Source organism: Urocampus carinirostris, chromosome 10, assembly GCF_059441175.1.
Source record: "Urocampus carinirostris isolate Australia breed hairy pipefish chromosome 10, RoL_Ucar_1.0, whole genome shotgun sequence".
Lineage (NCBI taxonomy): Eukaryota > Metazoa > Chordata > Actinopteri > Syngnathiformes > Syngnathidae > Urocampus > Urocampus carinirostris.
In genome coordinates, this window is record NC_142358.1 from 18,757,650 (window position 1) to 18,775,506 (window position 17,857).

At 38.5% G+C, this 17,857-nt stretch overlaps 1 protein-coding gene and 1 pseudogene across 2 annotated transcripts in view; one reads left to right on the plus strand and one right to left on the minus strand.

Annotated features, from left to right (window-relative positions):
* dscaml1 (Down syndrome cell adhesion molecule like 1) overlaps window positions 1–17,857 on the minus strand; it is a 183,845-nt gene that overhangs the window by 7,670 nt on the left and 158,318 nt on the right. For both annotated transcript variants that reach the window (XM_088346432.1, XM_088346431.1), the window contains exons 22-29: window positions 15,702–15,855; window positions 13,469–13,586; window positions 12,584–12,747; window positions 11,711–11,809; window positions 8,516–8,704; window positions 4,202–4,330; window positions 3,414–3,572; window positions 2,130–2,285 (exon numbers count right to left, since the gene is read on the minus strand). In XM_088346432.1, coding sequence (XP_088202558.1) covers window positions 2,130–2,285; window positions 3,414–3,572; window positions 4,202–4,330; window positions 8,516–8,704; window positions 11,711–11,809; window positions 12,584–12,747; window positions 13,469–13,586; window positions 15,702–15,855 — 1,168 coding nt within the window. The remainder of the gene's footprint in view (window positions 1–2,129; window positions 2,286–3,413; window positions 3,573–4,201; window positions 4,331–8,515; window positions 8,705–11,710; window positions 11,810–12,583; window positions 12,748–13,468; window positions 13,587–15,701; window positions 15,856–17,857) is intronic.
* Window positions 10,847–10,998, plus strand: LOC148358021 (U2 spliceosomal RNA; annotated as a pseudogene).

The window sequence follows — 17,857 nt, forward strand, 5'->3', positions numbered from 1 at the left end:
GATGAAACGTAAAGGAGAGATTTAACCAAAATATTAATGTTCATGAAATGTTTTTGAGAGAAAAATATATCACCAGAGATTCGATGACAACAGATCTACTGATTGGATCAGGTATGGGATCAAGATGCCCCTCAATGTAATATTGCTGAATAATTATTTTTCTTTGGAAGGAGGTTGGATTTATTTTGAGAAATCTATGTTGATGATTAGATTTTTTTTTTTAAATTTCTGTGAGGCTTGGAAAACAAATAAAAAGCTTTTGATTCTTCCGACTCACCATCTTTCTGTCTTACCGTCTTTCCCTCTTTCCATCTTTCTGTCTTTATTCTTTCCCATCTACCTGTCTACTTGTCTTACTTCTTTCCTTTACGTCTCCCTTTCTTTCTTCCTTCTCATATTCCTGTCTTTCTTCCTTCCATCTTCCCGCCTTCCTCTCTTATCACCTTCCCGTCTTTCTTCCTTTCCGTCTCCCTGTCTTTCTTCCTTCTCATCTTCCTGTCTTTCTTCCTTCCCGCTTTCCCACCTTCTTTCCTGTCTCTTTCCACTTATCTCACTCCCTGCCTCGACCCTCCGTTCTTTTCTATTAGTTTTTATTGTCTTATTTGTCAGCAAAGCCTCAGTCAACTGTAACTCCCACTGAGACAACCGCTCCGTTAAGTTGAAGAGATTTGTAGGCCTGCCTTACTGAGATATGAAGATGGTTGTTACTTAACTTATTTTGAGCTCCTTGTCGTGATTTGTTCTCAAACACTGCTCTGAATCATGACAAATTTACCATCACTCGGTCAAAGATCTAGGTGTTATATTTGACACTAATCTGTTGTTTCGGTTACATGTGAAACTTTTACTGGAAAAGCTTTCTTTCACCTTCATTATTTTGCGAAGATTTGCCCGATGCTGTTGCAATCAGATGCTGAGATTGTAATTCATGCATTCATTACTTCTTGGCTTAATTACTGTTATGTATTCCTCTCTGGTCTGCTGATGACTTGCATCAAAAGTTTTCAGCTGGTTCAAAATGCGGCAGCAAGACAAAAACATTTCACAATCACTCCAATATTAGCTAACTTGTATTGGCTCTTGGTTCGCTTAAGAACTTCAAGGTTCTGTTATTAACATACAAATGTTTGCATGGACTTTTCCCTTCTTATCTCTCTGATTTAACCCCCCCTAAGTTCCGTCACAGAGCCTTTACTCGGGAAATGCTGGTCTACTTGTGATTCCAAGAGCCAAGAAAAAATCTACAGTCTCGAGAGCGCTCTCCATCTGGGCCCCGGTGCAGTGGAACGCTCTAATGCCGGAGACAAGATCTTCAGCCTCAATAGAAGTTTTTAAATCGAGGCCAAAAACACATTTTTATTATAATTGATGCTGTTCATATACTTTTTCCCCTCATTCTTTCCGGCTGCCTGGTTGGTGGAAATGAAGGAGAGGGACGTATTGAGACTTGACTTTAAAGACATAATTAAAAAACACACTCAAAAAGAAAATTGTTTAAACTGTGGGAAAATAAAAAAAAATGTTGCCCATACCATTTTCTTATAACTACATTTGATTATAAATATAAGTAGAAAACTAATATCAATAAATACATTTTATAAAAAGCAATCCAGCAAGTAACTGTAGACGGTTGTAACAATAGAAAATATAATATCGGCCAGTTTTAAAAAGTACCTGTCCATTTTTATATTTTATGTATTTGCAATTTTTAACTAATAAGTCACTCCTTACATGTTACATACCGTTAATGAAATTATCCAACAGTTGTCAAAAAGGAATGAAGTTACCTGGACAGGTGGATTAAAATTTTCAGTGGTTTGATAAATGCATTATTAGATATTGGATGGGGAAAAACAAATGTATTGTATGTAAGTGTCAATAAGGTCCATTATATGGGATAAAGGGACATCCCACATTCAATCGTAGTAAAGTGAAGGAGTCAAATACTAAATGTAGGTTGAATTTGATGAATTTGCAAAATAATCTCAGGATGTGAAACTGTAACCTCCTTGGCAGACATCAAACTTGCTCCCAACTTGTGTTTGAAGTACGCTCCTGGCGAGGTTTATTTTGGTTCTTTCTGCCAATTCATATCAAACTCCTTTGTCCTAGTTTGTATTTCTTCTCACCTCGCAATCTCTTAAGCCTCTTTTCTTTGCGTTTCTTGCGAACGATGAAGAGGAGAGCTACGCTGAGGGTAACCAAAATCACAGGGCATCCGATGGAAAAGAGCTTCTTGACGTCGTCGTTCTTCTCCAAGGGGGATTTAATGGGAGGGATTGTGCCTAAACATTGAAAGCAGATATGAGCATCAAAACAGACACTCGAGCGTTTCAGTATGAGAGGTCGTTCGAGAGGTAAATCATACTTGCTCTCACGTATGATGGTATTCTCACACATGCACAACTATACTCTCATACAGAGCCAGTCGTGCTCATGCACAAACACCATTATACTCTCATGCACACTACAATACTCTCTCACAAAAACTACTATTCTCTCAAACACATTAACATTGCTATTACTGTAATGTAATGATCACGTCACCTCTCAGTTTTGTTTTACTTTGTTTATTTTGGTAACCAAAGCGGGACACACTGATGAAATGAAATGAAATGATCTGCATTTATATAGCGCTTTTCAAGTCAATGACTTCCCAAAGCGCTTTACATTGTGCTTCACATTTCCCAATAGCGGCTGTGATCTGTGCAGCCATGTAAGGCGCTAACCTGCTTATTGGGGGTAATTGGGGGTTCAATGTCTTACCCAAGGACACTTCGACATGTAACACGGACAAGCCGGGATTCGAACTGGGATCCCTTAATCCTAAAACGATCGCTCTACCTCCTGAGCTACTGCCGCCCCACACTGATCTGTGTATATGTTGTAAAGTTCAACGTCCAACTGGAGTTCCAAGTATAGTTATATGTGTGAGAGAATACAATAGTGTGTGTATGCGAGTATAGTAGGTTGTGTGTAAAAGTATGATTTTTTGGAAGAGCAAGTACTGGGGGATACACACTGATCTGTGTGTATAAGATCTACAGTTGGACATCAAGCTTGAGTTTCTCCTAGTATAGCTGGTATGTGGGAGATAGTATAGCAGTACTAGTGAGAGACCAAATAGTGTGTAATTGACAACATAGCAGTGTGCCTATACGAATATAGTAATATAAGTGAGAGTATAGTAGTTATCTTATGAAAGTATAGTAATATGAGTGAGAGAGTATAGTACTGTGTGTTTATGAGAGTGTAGACGTATGAATGAGAGAGTATAGTAGTGTCTGCGCATGGGTATGACTGTGTCTGTATGAGAGAACAGTTATGCATGTGTGAAAGTATGATGTTAAATGTAAGAGCAAGTTCAATTTACTTTTCAGTGCAAATATCAACATTGGAGGCGATCGACTCACTGCCGTTGTAGTCCAGTGTGGCAAACTGGGAGCTCTGGTTTCCACAGCCAGCACTGTTGCAAGCTTTCATCTTTAACTCGTACCAGGTAGCCTCTCGTAGCTCGGCAAGGAATATGTCCCGAGAGGCATTGGTGCGCACGTTCTGCCACGCCCATGTTCCTGAAGCGGTAAGGCCACGTTGAGTCTAAGGTAAGATCTTGACACAGAGCCTGACTCAAATTTTGAGTACGGTCAATCCTATATTTCAATTATTACGTTGAGGTTAGGCCAGGTTTCGGTATTGCTGCCTTTCTAAAAATTGTTTTTTATTCTTGTTCTTTTTTGTTTCTCTTCCTCTCTCTTTTAAAGTGCTGCACTAGACTTTTAAGGATGTACCTCTGTTATGGACAATGGCCCAAATTTTAACCCGTCTAAATGATGGCTGATCTTACGAATTGCAAACTCTTAAAAATTTGTTGTGTTGGAGAAATTACCCTCTGCAGTTACATAAATATGAAATATGTACATGTTTACACTGTCTTCTTTAACTTAGATTTTGTTACAAAAGACTGGCTTTGATTTGTTATCACCTCTCCTTCTCCAGAGTCTCGCACATAAAATATGACATTTTGGGTTTGCTTCAAGCTCGGTCCTACAGATCAAGTTAATTGGTCAGGCTTGGGCTGAGTTGTGCTTTGATACCCTCGGGCATGGGTCGGGTCTGTCTGAATTTTTTAGGTCAGATCTTACCTCTATCATTCAGGCTCTTGCCATACGTTTCTATACAAACCGTTGGGGACTGGACTTACCCTTGGGGCGGAACTCGAGAGTCACAGCGCCGATCGGACAGCCGCCGCTAGCCCAGCCTTGCAGGTTTAGGCGGGCGTGGCTGGAGTTAATGTGGGTAAAAACAGGCTGGTCCTTGTTGAACTGGGGCTCTGGAAATCACATGATCACAAACATGCAGTCATTGTGAGTTTTTTCCTAAATACTGTATTGTGATTACAAAATGATGTCATCCTTTAATGGCAATATTGCATTGTTTGTACTCATTTGCAGCAATAAGTGCAACAAGCTCTGCTAGGTATATAGTGTTGTGGACTCTAAGCTTTTACAAGTGTTTTGTCTTACGAACAATGTAATTTGCAACCCTTGCAATATTAATTACAATCATAGAAGAAACCCAAGGTCAATTTTTAGAACGTATACAATTCCCTGCTGAGTAATGTAATCAATAACGTAATCTGAATACCATAATATTGCAGTAATGTAACTTGATTACTTTTAGATTACTCCAATACCAAATATTCTAATAAAAGACAAAAAAAAAAACAAAATATAAATAAAATAACTTAATTTTGTTGAAGATAAATGATCAATGTAACCTTAAAAAAGAAATAGAGGAAACCAAGATCATGTCAATTGCTTTGTTATGCTTTGTTTTAGTTCACATTAGGAGCACATCAAGAATCCAAATTTGTCCCGAGTTTGCTGCATTTGTGTGGAATGAATGAGATCACAGAGAAAGAAGAGAGAGGAGGGATGAGAGAGGAGAAAGAAGAGGGGAGAGAGACGTGGTACCAGACATGCTGGATGTAAACAACGCTAATCCAAACGAGAAAAAGAATAAAAATAATTAAAACTAACCCACACTGGACTTCCCTGGACTGTAGTGTGCAACAGAAAAATGCTTCTCAATACAATTGTAATTTGGAAAAGTAATCTTCGTTTTCACAAAATATACCTGTATTTCGATTTCCCTTTTTTTCTGCAATAGTAACGCAATACCTTTACATCTGCTTTTGTATCCTGATTACATAACGCCGTTACATATATGCTGTTACTTCTGACGCCTGGTCAGCACAAAATGCAAAAAACTAACCGCTTTTTTTCTCATTTTAAGGATTCTTTTTCTGATTTCATTGTTGTTTTATTCAATTACAATAAGATATTTAAAAAGTACTTTTTCTAGTAATGTGACAAATAGAATTCTTAAATGAGAAAAACTTTTGGCATACTTGTCACCTTGTACGTTTTACCAGTACTGTATTCATACATTTTTTGATCATTTAAAATTATATATACCATATAACTATTTTTGTTCGGGAAACTTTTTTTCAACACTGTAATCGGGGAAAAAACTTGTTTGTATTATTTATTTGAAAAATAAAATTGATCACAAATTATCCGTTTTTATTCAACATAGTTTGTCTTGCTGTGAATAAATAGGCGCCACATTGTTATTGTAATGTTTATTTTCTTCTAGTAAAAAAAAGGCAGATGATTATTTTGGTCATTTTTACTTCTTTAATTTATTCACATTCTGCGCCACCTATCCTCACAAGGGTTCTAGCTATCTTCGGGCAGTGGGCAGGGGAGACCCTGAACTGGTTGCCAGCCAGTTATAGGTCACACAGAGATGCACAACTCACTCACTCACACCTAGGGACATTTCAGCTTGGCTAAATCTTAGAATGTGGTCGGAAACCCACGCATGCACGGGAAGAACATGCGAGCCCCACATGGGGAGGCTGCGGCAGCTGGAATTGAAACCCGTACTTCTGTACCGTGGGTCTACGTGCTGACCACCCAGCTGCCGTGCTGCTCTTTACTCCTTTCATGTTCTATAATATTTTTGAAATTATTTTTAAGAAACTAATACATTTATATGTAGAATTTGTGTTCTATCTATCTACCCTGGTCACATCCCAACAAGAGAAAACACAAAAACAAAGAAAACAAAAAAGGAAAAAAGTAGCAAGAAACAAAAAAGTTGACCATGGCCAACCCAAATGCCCAAACACCCAGACAAGTTAGACACCTCGGCACCCAAGTTGGCCATGCTTTCGCCCCTCCAGATGAAACGGAACACGAGAAAGCGGCCATGTCACTCGGGTCAGGGTGACACAACACACTCTTCTGTTCAACAGCAGGGCCAGACAGCTTTTGCTGGTTTACCCCTGCCGCATCATACAGGTGCCCTGCCCATCCCTTAGAACATGGTCATTTTTTTTGCGTATAACACAAACTCGTGTATTGCGTGCAACCCTAATTTTTGATTAAGAACTGGTATAGTTAATATTGTTTTTTTCCCCCTTTTTTTCAGCTCAAACTAAGCATTGTAAGTGACAATGATTACAATTATGAATTGACAACGTGAGCTACGAACACAATATAAACATGAAAACAAATAAAATTTATTTTTTAATGTCTTTTAAAGTGCGATTCATCATCAGATAAATGAAAGACTTTTTAAAAATCTTTATTCATATCTTTCAGGACGACTGTTCCCTAACACTTGTATCTGGTATAGTGAATAAAAATAGTGTGGTTATTAGATAAAATCGAATGTCTTTTTGTTTGTCGTATACCTCAGTGGTCCCCAACCTTTAATGTAAGAGAGACTGGATACAATGTCATGATCTTTTGTTATAGTCCACTGAAACGTTTATACATGCTACCTTAATTTGTCTTTTACAAGAACACATCGATGGAGTGCTCAGTACCTCCAAAAGCCTGTGACAGTCTCTCAAATAGAGGGATAAACATTGTTACAATCGTCCCCAGTACTGGATACTGTTGTAACACTGCTAGTGGACAGTTGTAACAGTGTGATTTAGATTACAAATAGGCTTGAAGATATCTTTCTTCAGTATAAATGTACAAAAAGAGGAGCTTGGAATGGAACATGGTGCTTCTGTCATATCTATCCTTTTGTATGGACACCATTGCTAATTAGAGTCTGACAAGCAGTTTTTAGCAAATTTATAAGCCAGTGCCTGGGGTGCAGCCTTTGCGGGCAAACTGCTTACAATAAAAATACTGTACCCACTTTTCTTTCTTTCTGTTCTTTGCCCCTGCAGTTTCCTAACAAACAATACAAAAATTGTCGTTTTTGGATGTGTTACAGCCATCTTTTAGCTAACATTTTCTCCATGTGGTTGTTAGCTAGCATGAAATGAAACCCGTGGGATTGAAGCCAAGAATGTGGACATTATAGCCATAAGCCATCTTTTCAATTTTTACCATATTTGACAACAAAAAGTGAGAAAGAAAACGTTTGGAATCTTACATGAAAATATGTTTTTGACCATACAATTGAGACAATGTCACTCAGAGTCTTGAGACGTCTTATGCAAGGTCAAAATGGAAAGAGGAGTGTCCTTTATCAGTGGCATTAGTAAAACTCTCTTCCGATCGGTCATCTTTGACTGTTACAAGTGTCCCTGTGTTACATCTGTACCTGATCTCATCTACCATGGACTGGTTTAATTTCTGACAATATTCTTGCGGCAGTCCAGTAATAACTTCAGTAATAATAAAAACATTAATAATATGCTTAAATCGACTGTGCAATCACTAGGCCACTAGAAATGTAGATGGCACAGGAAAAGGCATTTGATTTTATCTAATCATCACACTATTTTTTTATCATGTATTAAATATAAATTAAATACATTCTCAATTTTATTTTGGTCAATAGTTTACATTGTCAATAGATCATTTCAATGACCCCACATATTCAATACTTGTTACAGTGAGTAAACATAGTGAAATATTTAATACTCCTCCCCAGTGGTTTTGTGGTTAGGATCTGACGCTCTCACCATTGCGATCCAGGTCCAATTCCTGTAGCAAATGCGGTCATCGATATTTTTCGGCTGATGATCAATCATTGCTCAACTACAGTACTATACTACCATAATACGTGATGTATAATCACACCAAAAATTTGAGGCTTTTTGCGGGTAATAAAGGAATGTGTTTTATATACAATGTGAGCAAATAAGCCACATTTTTAAAAAAACAAACAAAAAAAAAACATCATTACTTTCTGTTCAGCCGGGTACCACACAACCCCTGGCCTGGTGATGGCTGAGCTTTATATTACTAGTGGTTATGATTCGCCGCGGCCCGGGTTTTATTACCATTGTATCATGTTTTGCGATTGTGCGCAGCCATATTTGTCGACTTTTAGATTTTTGCAGAATTACGGTAATATAATACCATAAAAACTCATGCCTAACACGATCCCACACATTGAATTATTTTTAGGTAAAATAAATAAATAAAATACGGTATCTGAAGTTTTTTAGCCCGTGTTTGTCAAAACATTGTCCCACCTCGACCGTGGGTCTTGGCTTCTATAATCTCGCTGATGCGTCCTGCCCCGACGCTGTTTTTGGCCGCCAGCTTGACTTTGTACCAAGTGCCGCAGCGGAGGTTGTCCAGCTTGAAGGAACGCTCGGTGGAACTTATGAACACGTCTTTCCACTCTTCCGTGTTGTCCACAGAGTACTGCAGCACAAAACCTGGGACGAGTGAACACAAACACACAAATACCTAATGTATTTTCGGACTACAAGGCTCACAGGATTAAGAATTGCACCATTGAAAATATTATTCTGTAAAATACTCCCACATATAAGGAGCATCAGGGTATAAGGAACAAGTTATTGAAACTACTGCAGGAGCTAAGGTTACATACAAAACAAATCCGTACAACATGAACTAATACTAAAATAAATTGATTAATTCATAAACAGTTACTGTATGTCAGGAGTGGGTAACTATTTGGAGTTGTGCATTGGGTTGAAATATTTGGCCAAGGGGGCGGTTGTGGAGGCCTATCAATTTTTTTTCATTTGTAAGAAAAATGAAAATGCAGATATCTATATGTTATAATTCTTTATATATATTTTTTTTTAGATAGATTTGTTTTATAAAATGCGTGTTGAAACATTACAGTTACAGGAAAGTAATACATTAGGTCCCTGTTTTAAGCACCTAATTTCATATTGTGTTTTTTAAAGGAATACTGTAGTTGTATTTTTTTGTATTTTTGTCGTATTTCTGCAGTAGTAACTTTGCAGTATTTCCATAGTAGTAATTTTTAGTATTTCAGTAGTATTACTGTAATACTTATGTAGTATTTTAATAGTGGATTTTTTTTAGTATATTGGTAGTTTTTGTAGTATAACTGTAGAAGTGTTTTTGTAGTGATTGTGTCCTCTTCCTGTTCTGTAAAAACCTGGCAACCAGTGCTTATAAAGAGAGGATGCGGGCCTTCTGGTCATAAGATTATGACTCACAACATGTGGTAAGCTTTCTCTCCTGGCTTTGATCTCTTTGATCTCCGGCAAAACTAACATAAAATGCGACAGAAACAAAATGAAAATAAATCCAAACAGCTTGCCAACATCATTTTTGCCGTTGCATGTATTCCTGTATTCTCCAAGCCTGCACAAAATTTAGTAATTTTATTTATATTTAGTTTGTTTTGTCTTTTATTAGCATATTTGGTAGTTATGGCAAGTTAAAGTAAAGTAAAGTAAACCCTACCCAACCCTGATATATATATATATATATATATATATATATATATATATATATATATATATATATATATATATATATATATATATATATATATATATATATATATATATATATATATATACACCCCTGTGCCTGCGTTGGTTGCTTTTTGGGTCTTTCTTGTCACATTCCAAAAATATGCAAGGTAGGCAGGTTGATTGGCTGGTCCAAATTGTCCCTTGGTGTGAATGAGTGAGTGAAGTGTGTCTTTCTATAACTATTTCCGTTCAGGGGGCCGGGTGAAAAGCATGGTGGGATGCATGTGGTCTGCTGTATGTAGTAGCATTTATTTGTAATAAGGTATATACGGTTTTATTTATCATACCCTCTGGCCTATAAGACACTTGCGATTATAAGGCAAACTTTCTGATTTCAGGCAAATTTTCTGTTATAAGGTGCAGAAGATCCATAAAACATGGTACTTAGAGCATTCAACAATACCATAAAAATGCATTATTCGTATCAATCGGAATAATCGTTTAAGGCTTTCATTTAGTGAATTAATAACGCATACATCTTCTTTCCGGTAGATGGCAGTATTAGTATGGTTAAATTATACTCCCAAAACGGTTTGAGGCCTGGCCTTGTTTTTGTAGGTTTATGACCTCACAAGTGGAATACTGCTTACACGCATCTTTGCTAATGAGGATAAGCATGATTTTTTTTTTCAACAAATAAAGAGACAACCTTCACCTACCTCTCATATTCGAGTCCAACTTTGTTTCACTTCTTTGACTTTTACCTTGATACTGAGTATTCATGCATTGCATGGAGACCCTTTGATTTGTCTTTAAACATTGTGCCTGGAGGCAAACGAGTACTTGCACGGTTAAAAGACAGTGGAATATAACCCTGTTTTAGCTGGTTGTTGTCGTCATGTTGTGTGTTTGTGTGCCCTTAGGGCTAGGACCTTAGCTTAGCCTTTTGGCTGAGAGTAAGTGTCCCGGCTCCTAGGCTTTGTAGCATATAATGAACTGACCGATAACGGATAATGGATAATGAATAACGAAGATAGATCAATAACCCTTAAAACCCCCCCCTTTGATGCTAGGTCCTTAGCTTGGCCTTGATGCTAGGTCCTTAGCTTGGCCTTGATGCTAGGTTCTTAGCTTGGCCTTTAAAGTCACTATCTTTGATTTTTGCATTTCGGAGATGGAATATGAGCTTGCTCTGTCCACTCCATGCATCGGACCGGTATTGCAGTACCTCCGGGAACGGTGCATTCGCAATGATCGCAGCAAGGCTTTAGGGCTAGGACCTTAGCTTGGCCTTTTGGCTGAGAGTAAGTGTCCCGGCTCCTTGGCTTTGTAGCGTATTATGAACTGACCGATAACGGATAATGGATAATGAATAACGAAGATAGATCAATAACCCTTAAAAACCCCCGCTAGAATCGGATTGAAAATGTTAACGATCGTAAATTGAAGTTAAACCCAGCCGACTCTCCTGATACAGGAAAAAGAAGAAAGTTGAGTATTAATGCAAAAATATTGGACGGAGGCGATCATCAAAAATGCTAGGGTTTGCAGTGAACACTTCACATCAGGTTGGAGAAATTAAATATTAATGATTACTTCTATCAAGTTCATATTACTTAATACATAGGCATAGTATCTTGTTTTTATTTTTAACGACAGCATGTAGCCTAAGTGCCAATGGTAGCCTTGCGAATACCGCGTGGGTCGAACATAAAAACAGACACGCATTGCAACCAATCGTTAGGCATACAAGTGAAGTATTTATTAGATACATTTAATTGATCATGTATTATTTCTCTTTTCAATATATTTAATTTAGTTATTTTTTATTGTTGTCGTACAACATTCTTTTCCTGTGTCTTTTAAACAGCGCAAGTATTATTTTGCCTCCAGCTTGGACTGTGACGTCATGTATGACGTAGACTATCAAGGTTCTATAGAGTGATCAAATACTATCCATACCCCTGATAGAGCTCCCGCCGTTATCTCCAGGTATCCAAGCCAGAGTGATGGACGAAGTGGAAGTTGTGGACACTGTAAGACGAGGTTGATCTGGGGGAACTGAACAAGAAGAGATACATGGCAACAAAAAACTTAAATCTTCACACTACAAAAAAACAGCGGGTACATTTACATGTAGGCAATAATCCCATTGGAAACGACATGTAAAAACGCACAATGATCAGATTAAGTTTTAGTCCGACTGCAAATATTCCAATGACGGTTCTTTAATTTTCTGTTTAATCCTGCATATATATGTATTTTGACAATCTGATTGTGCGCACATACAGTTTCTTCCAACTTCGATATTTTCTATGCCTCAAAGCACTTTGGGACTTAAAGTACAGAGACAAATGATAAATTCAACCTCCGGCTTAATCGCTCAGAAAAGCCCGTATATTTGTCGGTTTCTCTGGGACATTTCCATTTCATTTTCCGCTCCAAAAGCAAAAACGCCAAATATATATTCACCTACATGTAGTGGATATCTAAGTTGTATCCATCCATGTGTAGTTTATATCTATGCTTTTGACTACGAGCACATTTCATCAACACATGAGAAGCAATGGCACTCACATTATGGAGCATGGAGGAAACATGTTACTTTGTTGAATTTAGTGAGAGACATGAATGAAGTGATCCTTGCTATAATATCCAATGTTAAATGTGGAATTACTGTTTATTTGCGTAATCCTTGTAATACTCGCATACGCAAAGCAAACAGGTTTATCTGTTTGTCTCTAGGGATGGAATCGGATCTCTTCAGAAATCTAATATTCTGCTCCAAATCCGGTTATTGGCTGCATGTAAACATAGTCATTGTGAATTGACTACCTTGCACTAAAAGATTGACGATAATGGTGTCAAAGCCTAGCGTGTTGGTGGCCGTGCAGGTGTAGTATCCAGAGTCTTCAGCTTTGACAGTGCGCAGCGCCAACGTGCCGTTGCCCATGATGAGACGCTGCCCATCCACAGACACTGGGATGGCTGTGTTGTCACTGAGGAGCAAACATTTATATTTTTACACCCGTATCATCACCACAAACATCACCGTCAACCACCAAGAGCTTGAACCTGTCACCACATTTCAATATCTTGGAGCTGTCATATCAGAAGAGGGGTCAGCACTATAAAATCAGTTTTGCCTAAACCACAGCCGCACTTGTCAGACTTAAACTAATATGGAGGGAAAAGAACATAGCAGTTGAATCCGACTCTTGCAAGCACTGTTTACATCCATCTTCCTCTAAACTTGCGAGGCACTGACTCTCAAAGCCAAACTGGAAAATAAAATCCAAGCCACGGAGATCTGATGCTACAGGAAACTTCTGGGCATCAGCTACATAGCCAGTGTGACAGTACAAGTTGTGCGCAACACCATCAACGGGCATATTAAACCATAGAAAGAATTGTTCTCAACTGTGCGCAGACAAAAACTGCAGTGGTATGGTCACGTCACAAGATCATCAGGACCTGGCCAAGATTCCTCTCCAAGGCACTACCAAGGGAGAGGAAGGAGAGGAAGACTAAAAAATACCCGGACCAACAACATCAAGGAATGTACTGGAACTAACTTTGCCACGAACTGAAAAAAGGCCAAGAACCCTCAGCAGTGGAGAAAGCTGTCCAAAGTTGCATCCTCAGTGGTGGCCCGATGACCCAGGTGGTTAGAGGATCCGTGAACCGTGAATTCTTATTCAAGCAAGTATTGCCTCTCACCTGTCTTTGGTCCATTTGATGCTTGGTGTCGGTTCGCCAACAGAGTTGCAAGGCAGTCGGACCTCTTTCATCCACGGAGTGGTCACCGTACCCCCAAACGATAAGATTTTAGCAGGGGCTGATGACAGATGACCAAAAATACAAGATGTCAGCAGTTTTCTAGTCTTTTAATTTACAATGAAAATGAAAAGATAGTTAAAGGATTTCGATCAAGATATATTTTTTGGGGTGGATTACAAATGTCTATTTGCATCCAAATAATTGCATTTTGTGTTACTACTTAATGAAATAAGATAAATTAATTTGAACACTTTTTCCTATTTTCCTTCAAAATAGTTTTTAACCTCCGTTTTATGCGTGTCACAATTTGGTGAGAGAAAAAAAGAAAACACCACCCTTAGACCATTATAGAGCATAGGTCTAAGTTATGGCACAGATGGTTTGTGAATTTGACTATGTGTCTCCAAAGTGATTCTATGCAACCATTACTATTTGTAGTTGAAGTCATGGCATTTAATTCATAATATGACACCCGAAGACATTTAATATTCTGAAAAAACGTAAATATGTATCCATTTGAACACATCATTATTATTATATGCTGTAAACACCCATTTGGGGAAACATGTTAAAATAGATTTGTAAAATATGTGGTATATTTTATTTCTAACTCTAGGTTTGAAAGAAGTTAACTCCTTCCTCATCAAAATAATTCAAAAACATTCCTGGAGCTTGCTGCAATAGCACACACATTATAACTGAAAAAAAAAACACGAGGTCTAAAATGTTGCCACTTGAAAAAACAGGAATGCCTCGGGACCAATGTGGCGGGTAAATAGATTAAAATATGTCTCCCCAGACGATATGTGACGGCTGATACCTTGTGCTAAACCGTAACAAATGACATTGCCCGGCAAAGTACAGAATGTGAATAATACAGGACGTGACGGAGAATGAAGCAGGAGGATTTGATGAAAAAAAAAATCCATCCAATCAAAAGATCTGTCGCCCTCCCACTTATTTTTTTCTGGTTAGGCTTCTTTACGCCAGCACTCTTGTGCACTTATGTTCTAGTTGAATGAAGTATAGAGTGGGCAAGCCTGAGGAGGCTGCCATTTACAGCTGCCTATCACACACACACATGCATGCCGGTAAATCTTTACTGAGCATCTAAAAAAACATAGCAGACAAGTGCTTGTTAAATCAAAATCTACAATTTCAACAACCCGCCTTTTAATCCAGCACCTATTGATTGAATCTGACCTCTTCGTTGTCTGGTGTGTTAGTTAACTCTTCTCCTGTCATGCCGTTTTCCTTTCGCCTTTTGCGCCCCCTCAATCACCTCGCCCAAGTTCAGAGCAGTTTACCCCATGCCCTTTGAACTCAGAAATCAATATGGCACCTTGCTATACTGCATCAAAACAGGCTGGAAGAGACATTAAGAGGAAGTACTACCGCAAAGGTGACTCAGCACGCTTAAGTGGCAGTTATTGAGAGGTTGTTAGCATAAATAGTTTCTTATTCAGACAACAGAAAAGGCTTGACGTATTGCTTATCCCTAAAGCATGTTTGCAACTGTAAAACATGTATGACATCAATTTTTTGGATGGAAATGCTCTCATTTTGTTTAAGTCCCCCATTATGGTTTTGTTGTACTGCACATTTTGGCTACTAGGTTGCAGTAGCAGATGCACACAAAAACACAAATAAAGAAGAGTTTAACAAATAAAACACTAGATAAGATGCATTAAGATGAATTTTTTTAAATTTTTCCCCGTCAACCGTGGAGAAAGCTGTCCAAAGTTGCGTCATCAGTAGTGCCACAAGAACCTAGTAGGTTAAGAGACCTGTGAACCATGATTTGAACCAATACCAATACTTAATATCCATACTCACCCATCCCTAAATAAAACTCTTTCTTGTGTCCTATATTATGTGCTGAGAAAAATTCTGAAGAATTTAAAAGGCTTCGAAACCATAACATTGGAGCTAATATTTTACTCCCTATGGGGTTTTTCATTGAATGTTAGCAGTAAGCTAGCATACATCTTCCTCAATTTTCCCATGGCAACTTGAAGTGGTTGTGAAGTACATAATGTGTAGTAGTAAATGGCAGTTGTTTAACAGGAAATTTAATATTAGTGAGCGTTACATTTTGGTGGAGAACACAGGAAAGTTCTGCAGTGCCGTACTCGCCCATCTAAACATTGCCATCACTGAGTGGGACCCTCACCCTTGGCTGCAGGCTCCACGGTGACCTTGTCGCTGAAGTTCCCGCGTCCTGCGGTGGTGACGGCTGCGGCCCAGATCAGATATTGCTGCCTGTGGTTGAGGTGGCTGATGCGGTAGAACACCAGCTCTGGGTTGGCTTCGTACTCACTGGGCATCTAAAAGGAGGACACAGGGTGTACACTTTTTTGTTGTTTCACGTTGCCATGGTAACAAAACCAGTGGGTAAATTCCAGGGGCTTCCACACACTGGGTCATGCAGTCACTAGAGAGGCGGAAGTAATGTGAAGGACTCAGTGAACATCTGTTTAATGCAAAACAAGCCCTCAAGTGTACCCTAAGATCCAAAACGAGGATAGTCGTAGAAGGTATGCTGATTTTTGGGGGGTGGGGTTGCAAAGCTGGGATCCCCAGGCAGGGAGAAAAACAAAAAGACAGCAGATGAAAAAGGCTGAACTACATCCTGAATAAGTCACACACTAATGAGTCCCATCCACAGCAGCCACAACACACAAATCCACATTGGCGCCCATGTTGGTAGTGATAGTGAAAACACGCACACATGACCTGGAGCTGGATGTGTAATTTTGGTGTGTTTAACCCAGCCATGTGTCTGCTGTCTACTCAAATCACCGTTTTCTCCAAACACACGCAAGCTTTTGCGTGCACGCAATCACCGGCGGTCACTTCTCGGGTCCTCACCAATTTATGCCTCTTTTAGTGTGGTGTGCAGATAAAACATGACTTCAAACAATGTGCGAACAATTTGTTGTATTGGCACAACAAGTATCGCAAGAGATTCCCTGGAAATGTTATGTGATCTTCGTGAATTACTATGAAACTATACAAAACAAAGCTTTATGCCAATGCTATAACATATAACAATTTGGGAATCCCCCAAATAATTGGATGTACTCTTAACTCCTGTATTGATAAACATTTGTGGTAATATTTACAGCAATCACCTCCGGCAAATGTAACCATACACTGGTTTGGCATAACCGTTTTGGGAGTCCAGGACTTTTTTTGGTGGGTAGCATTCCTGTCAATTTGTACATTTTCTCTGTATTTGATACATTTCTTGACCAAATTGAGTATGCCATAGAACAAATTTTGTACGGCAATTTTTCTAAAGACTTGCCTCTTTGGTTCTAGATCGTCTTGGTCATTGCTAGCAGTCAACATAGAGTGGTATTAAAGAATAAACTCTGAAAAATCCTACACCTCTATGTATGGTAAGGCGCCCGCTTTGAGACTGGGAGGTCGGTGGTTCGCGCCCCGGCCGAGTCATTCCTAAGACTTAAAAAGTGGTCGGCGGCGCCCTCTGTTGGCTGCGGCTGCATCGGCTCGCTACAACGGGTCAGGTGCAATCGACATTTCGTTCTGTGTACATTGTTACACAGAATGACAATACAAGGAAATTATTATTATTATTATTATTATTATTATTATTATTATTATTATTATTATGATAGGCACCACTATATTTACTGCAAGTGGGGAATAAACTAAGAAGGAATTGTTTGTGTTGTTTATTTGGTAAATAAAATGAACTTCTTTACACAAATTATCTTTGTTTTTATTCTACACAGTCTTTCTGTCTGTGAGTGAACAGGCCCGGTGTTGTGTTTGTAAGGTTTATTATCGGGTCATTGGGAGAAATTGCAATCATTATTAAAGGATGCAATTATTTGAGGTTGACAGGTAAGGGGTAGTAATATCGTACCAGATGGTTAATGAATGAATGAAAACATGAAGAAATTAATGAATGAACATTTAGTACATGTCACATCTGAATTATTACCTACTAAAACCGTACCTCAATATCCACCAGATTCTCATTTATTCAGCTGATGATCTGCAGGAAGTAATAGCCCGCCAACACGTTCGACAATTTTGGTAGCCGGCCGGCACATCAATATACGACTACACTCAGTAACTAGACACCGTCTCAGCCATTGATGGCACCATTTGAACAGATTTATGACAGGTTGATCGGAGCCAATCAAACAAATAATTAAACAAAAAAATAAGTCTGGCACCCTGTCAAATCTTCATCAAAATAATTCAGTTATTTAACAGTACTTGGACATATGTTTATCGTTGATGTTTTTATGATTTTTTTTATGTCACCAATATGTGATTCCCTCAAAAGTCATA